The sequence below is a fragment of the Xyrauchen texanus genome, chromosome 21 (genome assembly GCF_025860055.1).
Source record: "Xyrauchen texanus isolate HMW12.3.18 chromosome 21, RBS_HiC_50CHRs, whole genome shotgun sequence".
In the NCBI taxonomy this organism is placed as follows: domain Eukaryota; kingdom Metazoa; phylum Chordata; class Actinopteri; order Cypriniformes; family Catostomidae; genus Xyrauchen; species Xyrauchen texanus.
Window position 1 is genome coordinate 3,937,988 of NC_068296.1, and position 21,393 is coordinate 3,959,380.

The 21,393-nt window shown below is 39.3% G+C and overlaps 1 protein-coding gene across 1 annotated transcript in view; it reads right to left on the reverse strand.

The window, feature by feature from the left end:
- Positions 1-21,393, reverse strand: part of LOC127661357 (anoctamin-1-like) — a 53,751-nt gene that overhangs the window by 25,529 nt on the left and 6,829 nt on the right. The window contains exons 4-12 of the mRNA XM_052152005.1: positions 20,144-20,449; positions 12,817-12,909; positions 6,727-6,878; positions 6,568-6,622; positions 2,942-2,993; positions 1,388-1,443; positions 1,239-1,286; positions 456-520; positions 46-180 (exon numbers count right to left, since the gene is read on the reverse strand). Of these exons, the coding sequence (XP_052007965.1) occupies positions 46-180; positions 456-520; positions 1,239-1,286; positions 1,388-1,443; positions 2,942-2,993; positions 6,568-6,622; positions 6,727-6,878; positions 12,817-12,909; positions 20,144-20,449 (962 nt within the window). The remainder of the gene's footprint in view (positions 1-45; positions 181-455; positions 521-1,238; positions 1,287-1,387; positions 1,444-2,941; positions 2,994-6,567; positions 6,623-6,726; positions 6,879-12,816; positions 12,910-20,143; positions 20,450-21,393) is intronic.

Consider the following 21,393-nt stretch of genomic DNA (forward strand, 5'->3'; position numbering starts at 1 on the left):
GTGAAGTCCGCAGTGGAACGTATTTATATATTTATGTGTGTTTACCTGGGCACATTGGTGTCTACAGTGAAGCAGCCGTACAGGAATACAGCGACTCCTAAAGCCGAGGCTGGAATCAGCAGCTGTGTGTACACTCCCAACCAGGCAAAATACAGACTTATCTTCTCTCCGAAATACTTCCTGTTGAGTACAGGTAAATAAGTCACGCAATAGCTACAAAACATACAAATGCAAAGTTTGTCAAAAGTTCCCATAAGGTGCAGTTTAATAGACAACACAAACACACACATTAATACTGTTTTCAGAATACTACTAATAAGTAAGTCTGCAAGGAATGTGTACCCACAGAAATCTGCAGAAATAATAACCAGTCAAAAACCATCTGTGTACTCCAAAAGTAATGTCATCTTTCTCTCAAAGAACCAGATGGTCGTAAAACGTGTCTTTTCTGATACCTGATAAGATCCATGGGTTGGTATTTGAAGAAAACTCCATAATTGGCCCATTCTTCATGCAACAACTGCAAAACACACAACGGTCACTTCTTAATGGGACAGTTTACTGAAAAAATAAAACTGCAAACATCCTTTACTCACCCTCATGTTGTTCCAAACCCTATTTGACTTTCATCTGTGGAACACAACTGGAGATGTCAGGGCTGGACTGGGAAGAGAAATCGGGGGAGGGGGGTGTTCACATATCGCGGCGCCGTTTTGCGGTGCGTTCTGCATAACGTGGCGGCTCATTTTAGTCCGACCCACCGGACCCCTCGTTCTCCCAATGGCAAGTCCTCCCCTGATCGGCCCCAAAGTGTGCCGGTCCACCGGGAAAATGCCCGGTATACCAGAATACCAGTCCAGCCCTGGGAGATGTTCAGCAGAATGTTAGGGACTGACCGCGTCGGTCGCCGTTCACCTTCATTGTATGGAAAGAAAGATGTAATAAAAGTGAATGGTGACTGATGTTGTCACATTAACATCTCCTTTTGTGTTCCACAGAGGAAGTCATGCATGTTCGGAACAACCTAAGGGTGGGTAAATGATGACTGAATTTTGATCTTTTGAGTGAACTACTGTTCTCCCTAAAGCCTGTATAATTCCTTTAACCACATACATACCCCCCCCCCCCCCACATCTCGGAGAATAAGCAGCTTATTGATGATTTATCAATGGAATAAAAGCTCATCTTAAACTTCACTGTGTGTCACTCCATTGTCCACAGCAGACTGCAGGACTCACCTGTCTGTCGTTGCGATGCTCTCTGTCATCTGAGCTGTCAAAGTCTCCCTGCAGCAATGAAGACACACAGAGCTCTTACCAAACCACATCACATCTTTACACACAATCACAAACCAGTTCCTCTCTAATGGGATGCGAAGAATACTTACATCATGCAGAGGAAAGGCAGAGTCATAGACCCCTTTAGCTAACAATGACGAAATGCCTAACACAGAAATGAGAAGAAATAAGTGAATAAAATATCGGTAATCAAGACATGTAGATATTATAGAATATATACACTCACCTAAAGGATTATTAGGAACACATACTAATACTGTGTTTGACCCCCTTTCGCCTTCAGAACTGCCTTAATTCTACGTGGCATTGATTCAACAAGGTGCTGAAAGCATTCTTTAGAAATGTTGGCCCATATTGATAGGATAGCATCTTGCAGTTGATGGAGATTTGTGGGATGCACATCCAGGGCACGAAGCTCCCGTTCCACCACATCCCAAAGATGCTCTATTGGGTTGAGATCTGGTGACTGTGGGGGCCATTTTAGTACAGTGAACTCATTGTCATGTTCAAGAAACCAATTTGAAATGATTCGAGCTTTGTGACATGGTGCATTATCCTGCTGGAAGTAGCCATCAGAGGATGGGTACATGGTTGCCATAAAGGGATGGACATGGTCAGAAACAATGCTCAGGTAGGCAGTGGCATTTAAACGATGCCCAATTGGCACTAAGGGGCCTAAAGTGTGCCAAGAAAACATCCCCCACACCATTACACCACCACCACCAGCCTGCACAGTGGTAACAAGGCATGATGGATCCATGTTCTCATTCTGTTTACGCCAAATTCTGACTCTACCATCTGAATGTCTCAACAGAAATCGAGACTCATCAGACCAGGCAACATTTTTCCAGTCTTCAACTGTTCAATTTTGGTGAGCTCTTGCAAATTGTAGCCTCTTTTTCCTATTTGTAGTGGAGATGAGTGGTACCCGGTGGGGTCTTCTGCTGTTGTAGCCCATCCGCCTCAAGGTTGTGAGTGTTGTGGCTTCACAAATGCTTTGCTGCATACCTCGGTTGTAACGAGTGGTTATTTCAGGCAAAGTTGCTCTTCTATCAGCTTGAATCAGTCGGCCCATTCTCCTCTGACCTCTAGCATCAACAAGGCATTTGCCCACAGGACTGCCGCATACTGGATGTTTTTCCCTTTTCACACCATTCTTTGTAAACCCTAGAAATGGTTGTGTGTGAAAATCCCAGTAACTGAGCAGATTGTGAAATACTCAGACCGGCCCGTCTGGCACCAACAACCATGCCACGCTCAAAGTGGCTTAAATCACCTTTCTTTCCCATTCTGACATTCAGTTTGGAGTTCAGGAGATTGTCTTGACCAGGACCACACCCCTAAATGCATTGAAGCAACTGCCATGTGATTGGTTGATTAGATAATTGCATTAATGAGAAATTGAAAAGGTGTTCCTAATAATCCTTTGGGTGAGTGTATATATATATATATTGTTACGTTTATTTCCATATCATTGAGCATAAGACTATCAATGGCCTGCAGTCTAACAGCAATACAATTTGCAGCTGAATTTGTCAATCTGAAGACTTCAGAGAAAAACACATCACCTTAAAAGAATCCAGTTTAAAAAAAAGGTATAATACAATTTCGGAGTTTAAGCATTTGGATTCCCAAGAACATACCCATAGTTTGACAGGTCTGTGTACAGGCCGTGCGCCTCAGAATTTCATAAACCTGCAAGAGAGTATAGACACAATCATTTATAAATGAATTAAAACATAAAACAATTGCACACATACACTGAAGCTCTTTTCCAAGACCTAGTGAACTGGCTACCGAGACGTACAGTTTAAGGCATCAAATGCAAACTCCCCATACGCCTATGATGCCTAAGAAGGCCAAATTCTACTGTAAGGTGGCGTTGCAACTTCGCAAGTATCACGTAAAGATGGACGGTAAAGGAAAAAATTAACCATTTTACAAGTGGAATTTAACAATACTGTAACCATGTTTAAAAGTTAACTGCTTTTTTATTATTATTATTATTATTTATGAAATACTGAATTGCCTGAGAGTCCAATGAGCCTTTTCTTTTTTTAACTTATAAGCATTTGCTTTGATTCTAAAGCCTTCTAATGGATACTGGAAACGTTTATGCAACTGTGGCAGGGCGGAGGGCGGGGCCGGGTTGTGATTATACACACCTGGTCCCTTATCAGGCTAATTAAGCCTCCAAGAGGGATAAAGGCCGATTGCAGACGGTGGTGCTAGGAGAGAGAGATCATTTATGGACATGTCCGTCATGTGTGTGTTTGTCTTTTGTTTCAGTTTACCAATTCAACTATTATTTATATTATCAAGCCGGTTCTCGCCTCCTCCTTTCCATCAAACTGCGTTACACTGGTGCCGAAGCCTGGGAAGGAGGAGGGATGTCCTCGTGGAGTCCTCGACACTGCCGTCCACCCAGGGGAGCGCCGCTGCCATCCACCAGGGGAGGGAGTAGACCGCCTGGACGTGGTGAGCGGCCATCCGCGAGGCGAGTGGGGACTGGAATCCTCGACCGCCTGGAGTGATGGAGCCGCTACCAGGGGCGGAGGAGAGCCCTGCCATCCCCCAGAAATGCGGAGGGGTCGAAGGAAGACCGCCGTCCGTGAGGGGAGGAGGGAAGTGTCTCCCCGACCGCCTGGAGCGGTAGGGCCGCTGCCAGGGACGGAAGAGTGTCCGTGTCCGAGAACACGGAGGGGCGTTCTGACTGCCGGGGGTCAAGACAAATCTAGATTAAGCAGCTGTCGTCCACCTGAGAGGGTGGAGAAGTGATCGAGGACCGTGCGACGGTGTATCGGAGAACCGGCAAGTAGGTATTTTTTCTCTCTCTCCTCTCTCTCTCTCACTGCTGCTCTGCGTTGGCCTTTTCCCTCTCATTTAAATTTTACAGTGTTTTTTGGGGGGGGTTACTGTTACAGGAAGTACCTCCCCCCATTTGAATTATTTCTGTTTCCCTCCCCTTGTCCCCTCCCTCGTCCAGGTAGATTGGGATGACCTGCCGGCAGACAGGGCTTAAAGCATGCTCTCCATGGGGGGGGGGTATGTCAGTTTCAGTTTACCAATTAAACTATTATTAATATTATCAAGCCGGTTCTCGTCTCCTCCTTTCCAACAAACTGCATTACATCAACTATTTACAGTGGTGAGAAAAAGTATGTGAATCCTTTAGAATTACCTGCTTATATGTTTAAATTTGACTTAAAATCTGGTTTGATCTTCATCAAAGTTACAATGAGAAGCAATCTTTTTAAATCAATAACACACAAATTATGTTCTTGTACATACTGAATATATCGTTAAAACATTCACAGTGTAGGTTGGAAAAAGTATGTGAACCCCTTGGCTAACGATGTCAACAAAAGCTAATTACAGTCAGGAGTTGGTAAACCTGGCATCCCGTTAATGAAACGAGATTGGATGTGTGGGTTAGAGATACTTTGACTTAAACATTTTGAGTTTGCTATTCACAAGAAGCAGCTGCTGTCGTGGACCATGCCTCCCAAAAAATGTATCTCAGAATACCTACGATCAGGAATTGTTGCTTTTGTAATGGGAGCTTTTGTAGCGCACCCGCCTCCTATGCCAGAGACACTGGTTCGAGTTCAGGGCGGGGCGACCAGGGCCGGTTTCAATGGTGCCGTGACCTGGATGGGAGTGAGTTTTAGGGGGGTGAGTGTAACAGGAGCCAGCTGATAGATAGCTGTGCAGTGTGTAAACCTCACTCTCTTGACCTCAAGAGGTGCATTAGCGACTGACGCTAGAGGCTGTAGCCTTTAGCCTCCTTGTTAGCACACCCGCTTCCACACTGGTTCAAATCTCGTTTGGAGTGGGGCGACCAGGGCCAGTTACACTTTACATAAAGCTGGAAATTGTTACAAAGTTATCTCGAAGAGCTTATATATCCATCTGTCTACAGTTAGGCAAATTGTCTATAAATGGAGACAATTTAGTTCTGTGGGTACTCTCCCTAGAAGTGGCCGTCCAGCAAAGATGACTCAAAGGGCACACCGCAGAACATAGTGTGCCCTTTGACAGCTAAAGACTTGCAGGAATCATTGGAACTGGTTAACATCTCTGTTCATGAGTCTACTATATGGAAAACATCAAACAGGCAGGACAACATGAAGGAAGACACTGACCCACAAACGAATCAATTTTGGGTCCTTTTATGTGGGGCCACTTGGGTTCTTCAAATATACACGTTAAACCACTCTGAGAGTGCTTGGAGAGTTCAAACAAACTAGCTGTGAAATCGCCCTAAGGCTGAATTGTTTGGGAAGAACATGCAGCACTACATATGGCGTAAAATGGGCACCGCATGCCAACGTGATAACATCATCCCAAAGGTGAGGCGCGATGGAGGGAGCATCATGATTTTGGGCTGCTTTTCAGCATCAGGGCCTGGACCACTTGCCAGTATCGAGGGTAATATATCAGGGTGTCTGTGCACCAGCTGAAGCTCAGTAGACGTTGGGTGATGCAGCTGGACAATGATCCTAAACACTGAAGTAAATCCACCACAGAATGGCTTCAAAAAAAGAAAATCCACCTTTTTGAGTGTCCCAGTCAGAGCCCAGTCCTTAACCCAATAGAGATGCTGTGGAATGACCTCAAGAGAGCCGTTCACACCAAAATTCCTTCTGAATGTTGCGCAGGTCTAATCTATTATCCGCATCTACCGGAAACACTTGGTCGAGGATATAGCTGCCAAAGGAGGATTGACCAGTTATTAAATCCAAGGGTTCACTTACTTTTTCCACAGAACTGTGTAAGTTGAATGGGGTGTGTTCAAAAAAGACATGATAGATAATTGTGTGTGTGTTGTTAGCTTAAGCACAATAAGCACTATACCTGTGATTTTGATGAAGATTTTTTGAAGATGAAGAAGAAGAATTTTATGACCAATTAATGCAGAAAACCAGCTAATTCCAAAGGGTTCACATACTTTTTTTTGCCACAGTTCAAGACATAAATGCACAGTTAATAAAGGTGTTATTTAATAATTCCTGGGGTAACTTAGTTAGTGTGAACGCTACTCTATCCATGTTTGTGGCAGAACAGCCGGATTGTTTGTAGCGCGCGGCACCATGCGGCAGCATTCTGCATAACCTTAATATAAAGGATACCCCCTACCAGTTGACACATTTCAACCGGTATATCGATTAGACCTGTATATTGCCCACCCCTAGTTGTGTGCATGTCTGTTTACGTTTGTAAACGCACTCTGCCAGACCTGCCATGTTGCATTGTTAGTGATACTCACAATTCGACCTCGTATTGCATTGCTGAACAAGCTGTTTTTTGATTTTATTTCAAATCTGCAAAATAAAAATAAAACCAATTAGGCCAACAAGCAAGCATGATATTTGTTTATATGTTTGCTTTCATTGTCGTTTGGCTGTCTCCGAGTGCTGGCACTCACAGATGAAGCTTGTCTCTGCTGAACGGCTGGGACAGGACACGTGTGCGTGGGTTTTGGGGCTCCGGTACACCCGGCTGGAACGGTTGATTGATCTTCGCCCAAAATGAGCTTATTACGCCCACCAGCCCCGTCTTCTCTTTCAGCTGATACGTCTGGAGAAAACAACCATAATGCAACTGAAAATAAACTTGGAGTAATCCTTTTAGAGGAGACCAACTAAAGGTTCATGCCAGGGTCAAACCGATGTGACACAAGTGTGGAGAGAGCATGACATATATTGTTTTAGGGCGAACGGAAGCACATGTTGGATTTTGGTCCATATGTCTAGAAGCTAATCCACCATTATCAGATTATATTCTTTCAATACAACTCACAACTCACAGGACAAATCATTCTTTCAGGATGTTGCGCTAAGCCATATTTAAATGTATGTGAAACAAAACAATAACAAATCTGGACTATATGACAAATGGACCTCCCTTGCATGAATTGTAAAACATTTTTTCAAGTAATCGGCTTGCTGGTGTGTAATCAGATCAGATCAGATTTTTTTTTTTAACTGTGCACTGTTGAGACATTGAGAATTGACTGCTCTTAATGTCTGTGCCAACTAGGAGCACAAAGGCCATCATGACACCACAAACATGGCATTAGTGTCCTCTGAGATGTGAAGTCTGTTTAGCTCAGATTGTGCAACTTCAAATACGCTCCCATTGGAAAGTGTATTGTTTTCATTATTGACATTAGCCTATTTTTTGATGAGCCAGAACCAATAAGAAATGTTTGAAGTATGTTGAAAATTGTTTAATGTTGTTTAAAATATATATATATATATATATATATATATATATATATATATATATATATATATATATATATATATATATAGTATATTTTTTGCATTGTTGGCTGTTGAACTACTGTTAAACACCTTTGCACTAACTAATGCAGTGTTTCTCAACCATTGTGCCGTGGCACACTAGATTGTCAGGTGTCCCGTGAAAATTAACAAATTCCACAAAATAAATAAATGCATGAAAAAAAAATAATAATTTCAGGGATCCAAACTCCTCACCTTTCAGAGAAATTTGCCATTTTGAAACCATAATCGGACATTTTTGTGATTGTGAAAAGCAATGGTTAATCTGCAAAAGTGTCGTCACATGTCTCGCGTCAGTGCTGCAGAATACATTGAAGTCTATGAAGTGTGTGATATTTATACATGTAAAGGGTCATCACATGACTCGTGTCAGCGCTGCAGAATACATTGAAGTCTATGAAGTGAGTGATGTTTATACGTGTAAAGGGTCATCACATGACTCGCGTCAGTGCTGCAGAATACATTGAAGTCTATGAAGTGAGTGATATTTATACATGTAAAGGGTCATCACATGACTCGTGTCAGTGCTGCAGAATACATTGAAGTCTATGAAGTGAGGGATGTTTATACATGTAAAGGGTCATCACATGACTCGCGTCAGCGCTGCAGAATACATTGAAGTCTATGAAGTGTGTGATATTTATACGTGTAAAGGGTCATCACATGACTCGCGTCAGTGCTGCAGAATACATTGAAGTCTATGAAGTGAGTGATATTTATACACGTAAAGGGTCATCACATGACTCGCGTCAGTGCTGCAGAATACATTGAAGTCTATGAAGTGAGTGATGTTTATTCGAGTAAAGGGTCATCACATGACTCGTGTCAGCGCTGCAGAATACATTGAAGTCTATGAAGTGAGTGATGTTTATACACGTAAGGGGTCATCACATGACTCGTGTCAGCGCTGCAGAATACATTGAAGTCTATGAAGTGAGTGATGTTTATACGTGTAAAGGGTCATCACATGACTCGTGTCAGCGCTGCAGAATACATTGAAGTCTATGAAGTGAGTGATGTTTATTCGAGTAAAGGGTCATCACATGACTCGTGTCAGCGCTGCAGAATACATTGAAGTCTATGAAGTGAGTGATGTTTATTCGAGTAAAGGGTCATCACATGACTCGTGTCAGCGCTGCAGAATACATTGAAGTCTATGAAGTGAGTGATGTTTATACGTGTAAAGGGTCATCACATGACTCGTGTCAGTGCTGCAGAATACATTGAAGTCTATGAAGTGAGTGATGTTTATACGTGTAAAGGGTCATCACATGACTCGTGTCAGCGCTGCAGAATACATTGAAGTCTATGAAGTGAGTGATGTTTATTCGAGTAAAGGGTCATCACATGACTCGTGTCAGCGCTGCAGAATACATTGAAGTCTATGAAGTGAGTGATGTTTATTCGAGTAAAGGGTCATCACATGACTCGTGTCAGCGCTGCAGAATACATTGAAGTCTATGAAGTGAGTGATGTTTATTCGAGTAAAGGGTCATCACATGACTCGCGTCAGCGCTGCAGAATACATTGAAGTCTATGAAGTGAGTGATGTTTATACACGTAAAGGGTCATCACATGACTCGCGTCAGCGCTGCAGAATACATTGAAGTCTATGAAGTGAGTGATGTTTATACACGTAAAGGGTCATCACATGACTCGTGTCAGCGCTGCAGAATACATTGAAGTCTATGAAGTGAGTGATGTTTATACACGTAAAGGGTCATCACATGACTCGTGTCAGCGCTGCAGAATACATTGAAGTCTATGAAGTGAGTGATGTTTATACACGTAAAGGGTCATCACATGACTCGTGTCAGTGCTGCAGAATACATTGAAGTCTATGAAGTGAGTGATGTTTATTCGAGTAAAGGGTCATCACATGACTCGTGTCAGTGCTGCAGAATACATTGAAGTCTATGAAGTGAGTGATATTTATACATGTAAAGGGTCATCACATGACTCGTGTCAGCGCTGCAGAATACATTGAAGTCTATGAAGTGAGTGATGTTTATTCGAGTAAAGGGTCATCACATGACTCGTGTCAGCGCTGCAGAATACATTGAAGTCTATGAAGTGAGTGATGTTTATTCGTGTAAAGGGTCATCACATGACTCGTGTCAGCGCTGCAGAATACATTGAAGTCTATGAAGTGAGTGATGTTTATTCGAGTAAAGGGTCATCACATGACTCGTGTCAGCGCTGCAGAATACATTGAAGTCTATGAAGTGAGTGATGTTTATTCGAGTAAAGGGTCATCACATGACTCGTGTCAGCGCTGCAGAATACATTGAAGTCTATGAAGTGAGTGATGTTTATACGACTTATATTGAATGGTAATAATAGACAGAATTTTTACGACCCTGTCCATCAAAATGACGGAGGATAACACAAGCTCTGTATGTGACTTTTTTTTTGTTAATTTTTTTGCATAGCCGAATTTCAAACATTACAAGTAAACACGCTACTAATATGGACAGAAAACATGAACAAGTTCTTGAAAAGGAAAAATATCGACGATGGTTAGCCTATGTGGGATCGTGGTGTGCCGTAGAATATTTTAGTGGTATAAAATGTGCCGTGGCAGAAAACTTTTTGGGAAACACTGAACTAATGCATTGTTAAACGTGTATGGATAGAAATAAACAGGACATAGTCGCCTTTATCCAAGCGACTTACAGTGCATTTGATCTTTTTGTGTGTTCCCTCAGAATCAAACCCATGACCTTGGTGTTGCTAGTGCCAAGCTCAATTGAGCCACAGGAACCCTGTAGGACAGAAAACTGGTCATCCAAACACTGGAAGCGACGAAAGGCCTGACAGCTGTAGGTCGTCTGCACTAGAAGTGTTGAAACTCAAAGTCACTTCAGAATGTTTTCTATAAACAAACCAATCAGCTGTGAGCTTAAGGCTAGACGTTTTATAAGACTAGATGATCAGTCAGACGACAGAATGAGGTTCTAAATATACGTATAATCTGTGTTGGGTAAAAAAAGGTAATCCACTACAAATTACTAACTACTTCTTGAAAAATATAATCATATTACTTTACTGATTACTGCATTTAAAAGTAATCACATTACTAATTACATATCTTTTAAGTCACTTTCTAAATCACTTGCCACAAAATGTTTTTGGTTTTTCCACTCAAAATTCAAAATAATGTTTATTTTCTCCGTTAGTTGTCGCAAACCCTTCAACTGTCACAGAAACGCAAACAGACGTACATATGAAATCACACTTTAATTAAATTACTACATTAATTGTATAGCACATAAATAATATATTTTTAGAAATATTTGTAACCCAAGTAATGTACTTAAAAGTAATTACTTTCATTGAAAGTCAGTAACTGTAATCTGATTACAAGAATTACACTACTTTTGTGCCTAAAAGTAATTAGATTACAGTAACTAATTACTATGTAATCCAAAATACACCTAACACTGTATATAATGTATAACGCAATCAATTCATGACATTTGCAAATAAAATTATTTTATTTCAGACAGATGAGGAAATTATAGAGACACTCAGGACAGGTAGTGAATTTATTTCTGAAATAGTTTTGTGTTTCCTCGCAATTATTTTGGTCACAATATTTTATTTTACAATGTTCATGTTATTGTGTATTTACATAGAGTAATACTAATGAAGTACATGTAATTACTCTATGATTATTTTAGGAAGCTTCTTATACTTACATATTATTGTTTTTGTTATTACTATAGTTATTAATAATAGTAACATGTAATATATGTAACACAGACATGTTAAAATAAAGTGTTATTGTTTTTTCATCCCACGAAATGGAAGATACCTTAAAAAACACAACACCTTAAAATGCTGCTTACTGCAGTTATCATGACTGTAGTAACCATGTTTATTTTTTAAACCACAAATTAATCATGGTTCAACTTTAGTAACAATGTTGTAAACATGTTATTACATGGTTATTACTATAGTTTGGGATTTCCTCTATTATTACTATGGTTTTACTACAAATATAATAGTTAAAATATGGTTACTGTATTATAAAACCATGATAAATGTTGTGGTTAGTGTGGTTTTACTATTAATAATGGTCCACTACAATAAGATTCTACTTGTTGACATTAGATATTGTAATAAATATTATGAACTAACAATGAACAATATATTTTTACAGCATTTAATAAACGTGGTTCATATTAATTTTTGAAAACAATTGCAAATTTTTGTTCATTATAGTTCATAATGCATTAACTAATGTTAACATATACAACTTTTCATTTAAAAATGCACGAGTCATTGAGAAATAATTTTGAAATATTTTTAAAAATCAAGAAAACTCTTGTTTAAAACACGTGTAAAGCTTGTAGACATGTCATCTTTGAGTTAAAGATGTTTTTACACATTTTTATAAAACATTAATAGCATTTTCCTCTAAACAAATGATGTAATGACTTTAAAAATGTAATTTGGTGTACCATCATGTATTACTAATACAAGTTTCCTTGCAGCTTGAATACATGAGAGTGTAAACGTCTTAATCATTCATTCATAAAGGTTTTCAAATATATTTGATTATATCAAGTTTATTTATTTATTTTTTTTAAGTCAAGAATATCATGAAGTTTTCTCATGGTTGCACCAGATGACCCGAACCAAATGAGCCTATTGATTAAAATGTCAATATATTGATATTTAATGAAATGTCAAAATAATGATTATTTTTTTTAAAACTTTATGCACAGTCTCATCAGGCTAAAGAGATCTTCTCTGTTATACATTTCCTCCCTGTCCTCCGAGAAACTAAGCGGGCAGCACGACAAAAATAGAAACGGGGAGTCTGTTGACCACAGGCACGTTGCATCGGATGCCGCTTCATTCATTATAATAGGGCACATCTGATGCTGAAATGGGGTAAGTAATCTTGACCTCTTATCAACTCATTTGCAAACGTCATATAAACAGTCATAAATGCAGTTTCTGTAACTCAACTGATAGAGCACAGCACTATCAACAGCAATGCTATGGGTTTAATTCACAGGAAACACACAAGTTGGACATGACACAGGCCGAATTTGCACCTGGGTCCCTGAGTGCCAATAACTTTGCATGTGTCACAAACACATGCACCACCGTCACACCACTGCATCTTTATACCTTATTCTGAAATGGCAACAATTTTGTGTGTTTGTTTTCTTCTGTGCACACCAAGAGATACTCACCTTTTTAGTGGGCACTCTGATCTTAAGAAGTTCAGCCTCACGACTGAGAACAGACCAGGGAACGTGCAGACGTGTGAACCGGACTGTCCTCATCTTAGGGGTGGAAGAGATATAATTGAGAGAGAGAGAAAGAGAGAAAGAAAGAACGTGAGAAGGAAGTGATTGGATAACAGCAACATATGTTTGCGGAGTAAAGTATCCGGCAAAGCACCATGGGATAATGCGGTTCCCGTCAATTTGCTTTGTAGAGCGTGAGACTGAAAATCCTGTTCCAGGATAAGGTGATTTAGAAGTCTTGATTAATACAACACGAGGTGAAAACACAAACAAACGAGTCTAAGAAGCAGCTGTTACCAAAGTAGTCTCATTCAGTGTGGATGAGTGACACACACAGACACACACACACACACACACACACACACACACTCACACACAAACACCTCTGGCAGTGAGGATCAGACATAATCTGCCTTTCGGTTGGAGGCAGCAGCACTCCAATTTAATTCACACCAACATAACAGAACTGATCTTCAACAATCACACCACTAACAATCAACCGTACACACACGCCAGTTTTTACCCAAAGATTTCGCACATCAGTCAATCTTTTATGGTCAATTAAAGAAACCCTGTGGCCAATATCGGATCTAGAAAGACAAAAAGCACACGGACAATGTCTTCGGAGCTTAGAATTATAATAGCAGTAAATATTTAATTTCCTACTTACAAAGTCATGAGCCCTTCGTTCAAATACTGCATGTGGGAATCTCGATTCGAAGAGCTAATTTTAGCGTGCTGGATGAATCTCGCCAAAGCTGCCGAGAAATGTCCGAGATATGTTTTACCCCAAAATCACAAGCAAAATACACTCAATTATATTTAGCATAAAGAAAATAAAGCCTACTTTAGGACCATTGATATTTGTTTTGTTTGTTTGTTTGTTTTTTGCATTATAATGACGCTATTTTTTAATGACAATTAAACACATACCTGTACGTTTGTAAAGTACAACTGAAAATTGTTAACTGAATTTTTTATTTAAATGTAATACAACAATAAGAATAATCATCATCATCATTGTGCCAGGTCAGGATGACCCCCCCCCATATACAGTATATGGTCGTACACAGATGAATCTTGTGAGGAAATGTCCCGGTTATATATTGCACTCTAAATATATGTTGTTTATTGCATTATGACATTATAGGAGTGGTGGTGGCGTAGTGGGCTAAATAACTGGTAATCAGAAGGTTGCTGGTTCGATCCCCACAGCCACCACCATTGTGTCCTTGAGCAAGACACTTAACTCCAGGTTGCTCCAGGGGATTGTCCCTGTAATAAGTGCACTGTAAGTTGCTTTGGATAAAAGCATCTGCCAAATGCATAAATGTAAATGTAAATGTATTTTAATGACAGTTAAGCACACTCTTATATATTTGTAAAGTTCAATTATAAACAATGTGCCAAAAAATAGTGCTAATTAAAAAACAAAACAGTGCCTGGACAGGATAATTGCTTTATAAAAATAACGTCACATTGCACAAATTCCTACAAACAGGCTTTCATTTCCTTATGAAAAATAAAAATAATTTCTTGATTTTAGAGTAACAAATGACCCGGATTGAAGACAACCATTGAATATTGAAACTGCATTATGATCAAAATTATATTTGGATTTATGAGGTTTTCGCCTGTGTATAATAAGATGCAAGCCTTTGTTGAAAAAAGCTGCATGAGTCAACCAATCTATTCCTATTCAGAAAAACTAAGCTCTCCTTGCTTCATCTTGGAAAAATCCATGTTGGAGGGGGAACAGCCACGGTGCCGTCTGTCACAAATATCTCGCCACTGCTGTTGCATTGCAGAAAAAACAAAAATGCTTTTTTGGCAGGTGTGAACTAGTGTTGAAATATGCTGCATTGCTTTAAAACGAAAACAAGCACCCCCTCAAAAAAGATGGACTTTTCTTAGTGTAGGAGGGCTTTGGCTTTCCCTAAACTGGAGCGCTGCTTCTTAAGTTCCAAGGTCACCTCGGGAATCTCTTGATTTCTTTCAGTCTGGTATAATTGCTGAGAGCCCTTACGGAGTTCCGGTAATGCATGCCCAAACGTTTAAATAATGTAAAAATTCTGTGAAAATGCCAGTCTTTGAGGTTTTAATGTAAACACAGTCATTTATGTCTAAAGTGAATGTAAACCGCAGGACAAAAAAAGCACATTTGTATCAAAATATTGTACTGGAGGTGTAAACGATGCATAATAGACCTTCTGCTGTGTGATATTTTGTTAATAATCAAACAAGAAAACTCACTGCTCTATGCTGGATATCTTTAGTAGCTTTAAGAAGCATTAATGTATTATAATCATACATTGAAGACCAGTAATTTAAGTAGTGTTTTGTTACATTTAATGCTTACTTGAATACTTGATACTGCTACTAAAAACGTAATGCACTTTTTTATTTTGTTTTATTGATTGTAATTTGTTTCTTTGTTCTTACTTCATTACTGACTGTTTATTTGTCTTGAATAATTACTTGTAGATAATGTTTATTCAAATTAGTCAGTATTGTGGTATCGAAATTGGTATTGACGATCGTCAAATTACTAAATATGTAAGAAAAATGGACATTATAACTAACACTGTAAAATCTAATTAGATGACCATCATCTAAGGCAATCGGTTTGCATGCTTTTTTAAAGTAAATGTAAGCACAGCGTAGTTCTAGTGGGAAGACTAGCAGCTGTACATCATCGCACCATTAGCGGGGTAATTCCCAGCCAATCACATGTTAGCCATTGCTTTATAAGTCTGCTCACAATCCTCCACCACCCCACCACCACCTGTTGAGTCCCTGCACTGGGGTATGTTCCTCACCCTGCCTCCTATCTCCGGCAGGATATGACGGTTCCGAGTACAACTTCTTCAGACAAGCAGACGGGGCCTTCGCCAAAGAGAGACATTACATTTCTGTTTTATATTCATCAAATAAATGTCATCTTAAAGGGGTCATGACATGAGAAACCAAATTTGCCTTGATCTTTTGGTATATAAGAGGTCTTTGTATCATTAAAACGTCCTGCAAGTTTAATATTTTAAGACGTCCTCCCCATTCTAAACGAATCATTTATTTAATCAAGCTCAAAATACAGCTCGTTCTGGATTCATGGTTAGAAGTGACGTGTCGGTTAGAAGTGACGTAACAGCGTTTGCATATGACCGCCTCCAGCACAAGATAACTACGCTTTAAGCGCAAGACAACTACGCTCATTTCAGTATCGCCGTGCGCCTCACAAGTGTTCAGTCGATGGACAGCGAGCTCTGACAGAGACTACTTGTGCACAGGAAAATTACGATGCCACACAGATGTGCTGTTCCTGGCTGTGGTCAAACAAAACCTCTGAATAAGCTGCCGAAAGATCCAGACGTCAGGGAAAAATGGATGCAGTTTATTTTTTCGGACGTCCCAGTCACGGCAGTGTTAACTTAAGCGTTTGTTCTGTACATTTTAAGGATGACTGTTTTGAGAACAAATCTCAATATGATGCTGGCTTTGCCAGAAAACTGTTGCTCAAAGATAAGTCTGTGCCGACTATTCTGGGAACAACGACGACGCTAAACTGTAAGTAATCTATTTTAAACTTTAAACTACTTTTTAAAGCGCAATTTCATTCATTATGAATAATCACAGTGTTTTTACTTAGTTTACTTGCATATTGTTCTGGCTGGGGGCGTCAATAATTGATACATAGGCACTGACGTTAGCCAATCATAACAGTGGGCGTTAACACTGAAGTCTTAAATGGAAAACGCCCCCAAAACAGACTGTTTGAATCAGAGGATGAGAAACAGGGTGGGAAAAGGTCATAAATCACTAGATTTTAAAAGTTTTTCTTAAAAAAAAATATATTAATACTATAATTGCACCTAAGGGAACATAATAATACAATAAAAAAACCCATGTCATGACCCCTTTAAATCTCACTCAAGTCTGCGAGTCTTCCTGATAGAAACATACTTATTTGGCTCAAGTGAACTGGACTGTAACCTTAACTAGTTACAAGTAAAATTAACTCATCTGTGATTAAAGTATCATTGTTTTTATGTAATTAGTTATAGCACGTCTTATACAGTAAAGGGAAATTAGGACTGAAATCTCGGTTAGCCATATGGCCCATTGGATTCTCCTCAGTACTTCTTAATGCACATAAATCTGCACTTTTGTAAAGTACAATTGAGTAAACAAGAATGGTTTTAATTTAACAGGCTTCAAGTTCACCACAGGTAACACTTATCACCATTAGGGCTGGGCGATATGGCCAAAATTGTTATCACGATAATCTTTTTCATATTGATAGATATCGATATTTATCACGATATACATTTACACATTGCACTTTCTTTTTTATATTTCAAAGTTGACGCAAGAAAAGAAGAAAAAATAAATTCGAAACAGTCAAAATAATCTCTACAAAACTGCACAGGGGGTCCAGAGACGGCCAAAGTCTGCGGGTCTGCGGGATCTTTTTCCAAATTTACCATCTTTTACCGTTTATCAATTGAATTGAATGTTGAAAGATCGTCTGTTTGTTCTGAAGCATAGTGACTTTTTTTGTAATATTTTTACATTAGATTTCAGATACCCAAGTATGGGGCATAGAAGCCCTTGTGACTGTGGAATGATGCTGAATGTGGATTCAGGGGTGTCCCGAGAGAACATTTAGAAATAAAAAAATTAAAAATGTAAAGAATATTTGTATATTTTCAATTAAAGTGAGAGACTTGTCTACCAACTAGTAATTTGAGTCTTTCCTTTTCCATTCCAAATATCTAATTAATTTTCACACAATTAGAACTGAAATCGATTTGATTATTCGATTTGTTTATTATTAAAGGCTTGTAACATGCTGATTAATAAAGATACATTTAGAAGGGAAAAACATTTTGGTCTAAAAGGTGCTTAGAAACCACGTTAACTCATGCGGCGCTTCATGTCTACACACATGCAGGGAAAAGAGGCGACGCGTGCGGAGCGGGACAGGGCAGAAACGATGCATGTCTGGTGTTAGAGAACAATATTCAAGATTACAGCGCAGGAAGATCAGAGCTGTTGTCCACATCACTGTTGTTCTGTCACGCTCTTCACTAGAGACGATGAGCAGAGCGAGCTCTCTCCTAGCGCTGTTGAGCGCTTGAGCGGATTTCGTCCGCCCCCGTGCAAACGCAGCCTGAGAAAGCCAAACTGCTTGTGTTTTAGCGACACGCAGTAAATATCCCTCAAAAGCTTATCGTGTATTTTCTTTATCGTGATATATATCGATATCGTTTTATCGCCCAGCCCAAGTCACAATAATAGTGCCATCACATAAATCACAACTATCAACCAGCTGCAACAAAACAACAGAGCTTCTTAAACTACTTCAAAGTGTTCTCATCATAAAATCCTCCATGTGCAGCAAAGACAGCTTTGCAGATCCTTGTTATTCTAGCGGTCAGTTTGTCCAGATACTCAGATGACCTTTCACCCCATACTTCCTGTAGCACTTGACCTTTCACCCCATACTTCCTGTAGCACTTGACCTTTCACCCCACACTTCCTGTAGCACTTGACCTTTCACCCCACACTTCCTGTAGCACTTGACCTTTCACCCCACACTTCCTGTAGCACTTGCCATAGATGTGGCTGTCTTGTCGGGCACTTCTCACGCACCTCACAGTCTAGCTGATCCCACAAAAGCTCAATGGGGTTAAGATCCATAACACTCTTTTCCATTTATCTGTTGTCCAATGTCTGTGTTTCTTTGCCCACTCGAACCTTTTCTTTTTATTTTTATGTTTCAAAAGTGGCTTTTTCTTTGCAGTTCTTCCCATAAGTCCTCCTGAGTCTTCTCTTTACTGTTGTACATGAAACTGGTGTTGAGCGGGTAGAATTCAATGAAGCTGTCAGCGGAGGACATGTGAGGCGTCTATTTCTCAAACTAGAGACTCTGATGTACTTATCCTCTTGTTTAGTTGTACATCTGGTCTTCCACATCTCTTTCTGTCCTTGTTAGAGTCAGTTGTGCTTTGTCTTTGAAGACTGTAGTTACACCTTTGGATGAAATCTTCAGATTTTTGGCAATTTCAAGCAATGTATCGCCTTCATTCCTCAAAACAATAATTGATTGATGAGTTTCTAGAGAAAGCTGTTTCTTTTTGGCCATTTTGATCTAATATTGACCGTAAGACACACCGGTATATTGCATACTGTGGCAACTCAAAAACAAACACAAAGACAACGTTAAGCTTCATTTAATGAACCAAATATCTTTCAACTATGTTTGATATAATGGAAAGTGATTTTCTATCACCAAATGATCAATTTAGCATGATTACTCAAGAATAAGGTGTTGAAGTGATGCTGCTGTTTAGATTTGATAAAAAATGACATTTTTTCAAATAGTGATGGTGCTGTTTTTTACATCAGTAACGTCCGACTATACATTGTGATCAGTTGAACGCCACTTTGCTGAATTAAAGTACCAATTTCCTTCAAAAACAGTAAAATCTGAACATTATTCCAAAATTTTAGCCGCCAGTGTATATTTTTGATTCCAAAATGTAACATTTCAAGTACTGTTTAATTAGGACCATTTTAATTTTGTTTTATTAATGACAACTTTAGGGTTTAGAGAGTAAAGGGAACTTAATTTAAACTAATAAGAATAGTAAAAAATGAAGCTTAAGTTGAGGAAACTTTTTTTTATTTATATTTTTACAATTTGAGATAACTTTTAGTATTTCCAGTGTAAAACACTGTATATACCCAAATTAACTGAATCAATTAGGATTATATATTATATTTGAGACAAGCAGATGCCACTTGCGGAATTTAACATGTACGTATAAGATCATGTGACAGCAATGTAGTAAACTAATGTTTAAAATGTGTATACTATATTGCAAAAACAAACATTGTTTTCAAAAAGCTTTCTGAATAAACCCTTTATCTGCCATTGGTTAAACTAACAGATAGTCCCACCCCAAACTCTCACCATTGGTTGAGTTAATGTTGTTGTGCTGGGCTGGATGGGTTGCTCAAAACAAACAAAGTAATGTTGGAAATGCCACAAAGACACTTTTCAGGTAAATCAACTAACGAATGGTTTGCTTATTATTGCTTCTGGAAGAAGTATTTGAACATCAAAAAAATGCTAAATGTTTATCATTGCATAATGCATTCTGTTTCGCATACTATTTAAAAACAACACTAGGCATTATACAGTGTATACTAAGCAGTATGTAGTAGTCTAGTATTCCATTCTGAACACACACACACACACACACACCTCTTTGTCACGTTCAATCTCCAAGCCTTCCTCCTGAAGTCCTCTCTCAAACTCCTCCCTGATTTTATCTTTCAGTGCGTCGCCAGGTTCCATCCCGAGCCCCGCCTCCAGCACCGCTTCCGAAATATCACCCTTTGTACTCCTGCGCGATGGGGTGGGGCTTTGGGACGGCACGTTACCATTCGAGACAACAGAGCGGTGGTGTTGTGATTGACGTCTCTTGCAGTGATAGACAAGAACATAGTCCACTCTTCTACAACCATCTGCAAAAAACAACCCTCCTCCTGGACCGGGGCCGGGCTCCTCCTGGAAACACACACAAGCATTATTTGTCTGTGTAACATTTAGATGATATTGCAGCTCACATTTGCATGGCTTCACTCTGTAAAAGCAGTGAATGAATGATTCCTGATGCTTTTACAATGCATGGCAATGGGCAGTTTCTGCCAAAATATTAAGATCTGGGTCATCTCTTGATTGGCTGATGCTTCAAAGCAACAGGATGTTTCCTGCGGCTGATTAACTTAGATAAAGATAAGGTAAAATAAGATGATTTCAGTTTTTGTATATATATATATATATATATAAGTATATACACTTTAATGTTTCCTGATTTGAAACTGCATTATTTGCCCGGATATTGGGCAGCAATTTCATAGGTGAAAGACTTATATTTACATATTTACACAACTTACAGTGCACTTATTACAGGGACAATCCCCCCGGAGCAACCTGGAGTTAAGTGCCTTGCTCAAGGACACAATGGTGGTGGCTGTGGTGATCGAACCAGCAACCTTCTGCTTACCAGTTATGTGCTTTAGCCCACTACGCCACCACCACTCCAAATCAAAATCGATGTCTGTTAGCTTTGAGGTAGTCTATATGCTAGTGTACTCCTAAAAGCAAAAATTTACTTTGAGCAGATATTGTTTTTCTCTTCTGGGTAAACAGACTGAATATATAGATACAGTGGCAAGAAAAAGAATGTGAACCCTGTGAAATGAGATGGTTTTCTGCACTAATTGGTCATAAAATGAGATTTAATCTTCATCAAAGTCACAAATATAGACAAACACACTGTGCTTAATCTAACAACACACAAACAATTATAATCTTTATTGAACACATCCCATTTTAATATTCACAGTGGTGTGGAAAAAGTAATTGAACCCTTGGATTCAATAACTGATCGACTCTACTTTGGCAGCAATAAACATTTTATGGCATACGTAGGGTTCCTGTAGCTCAAC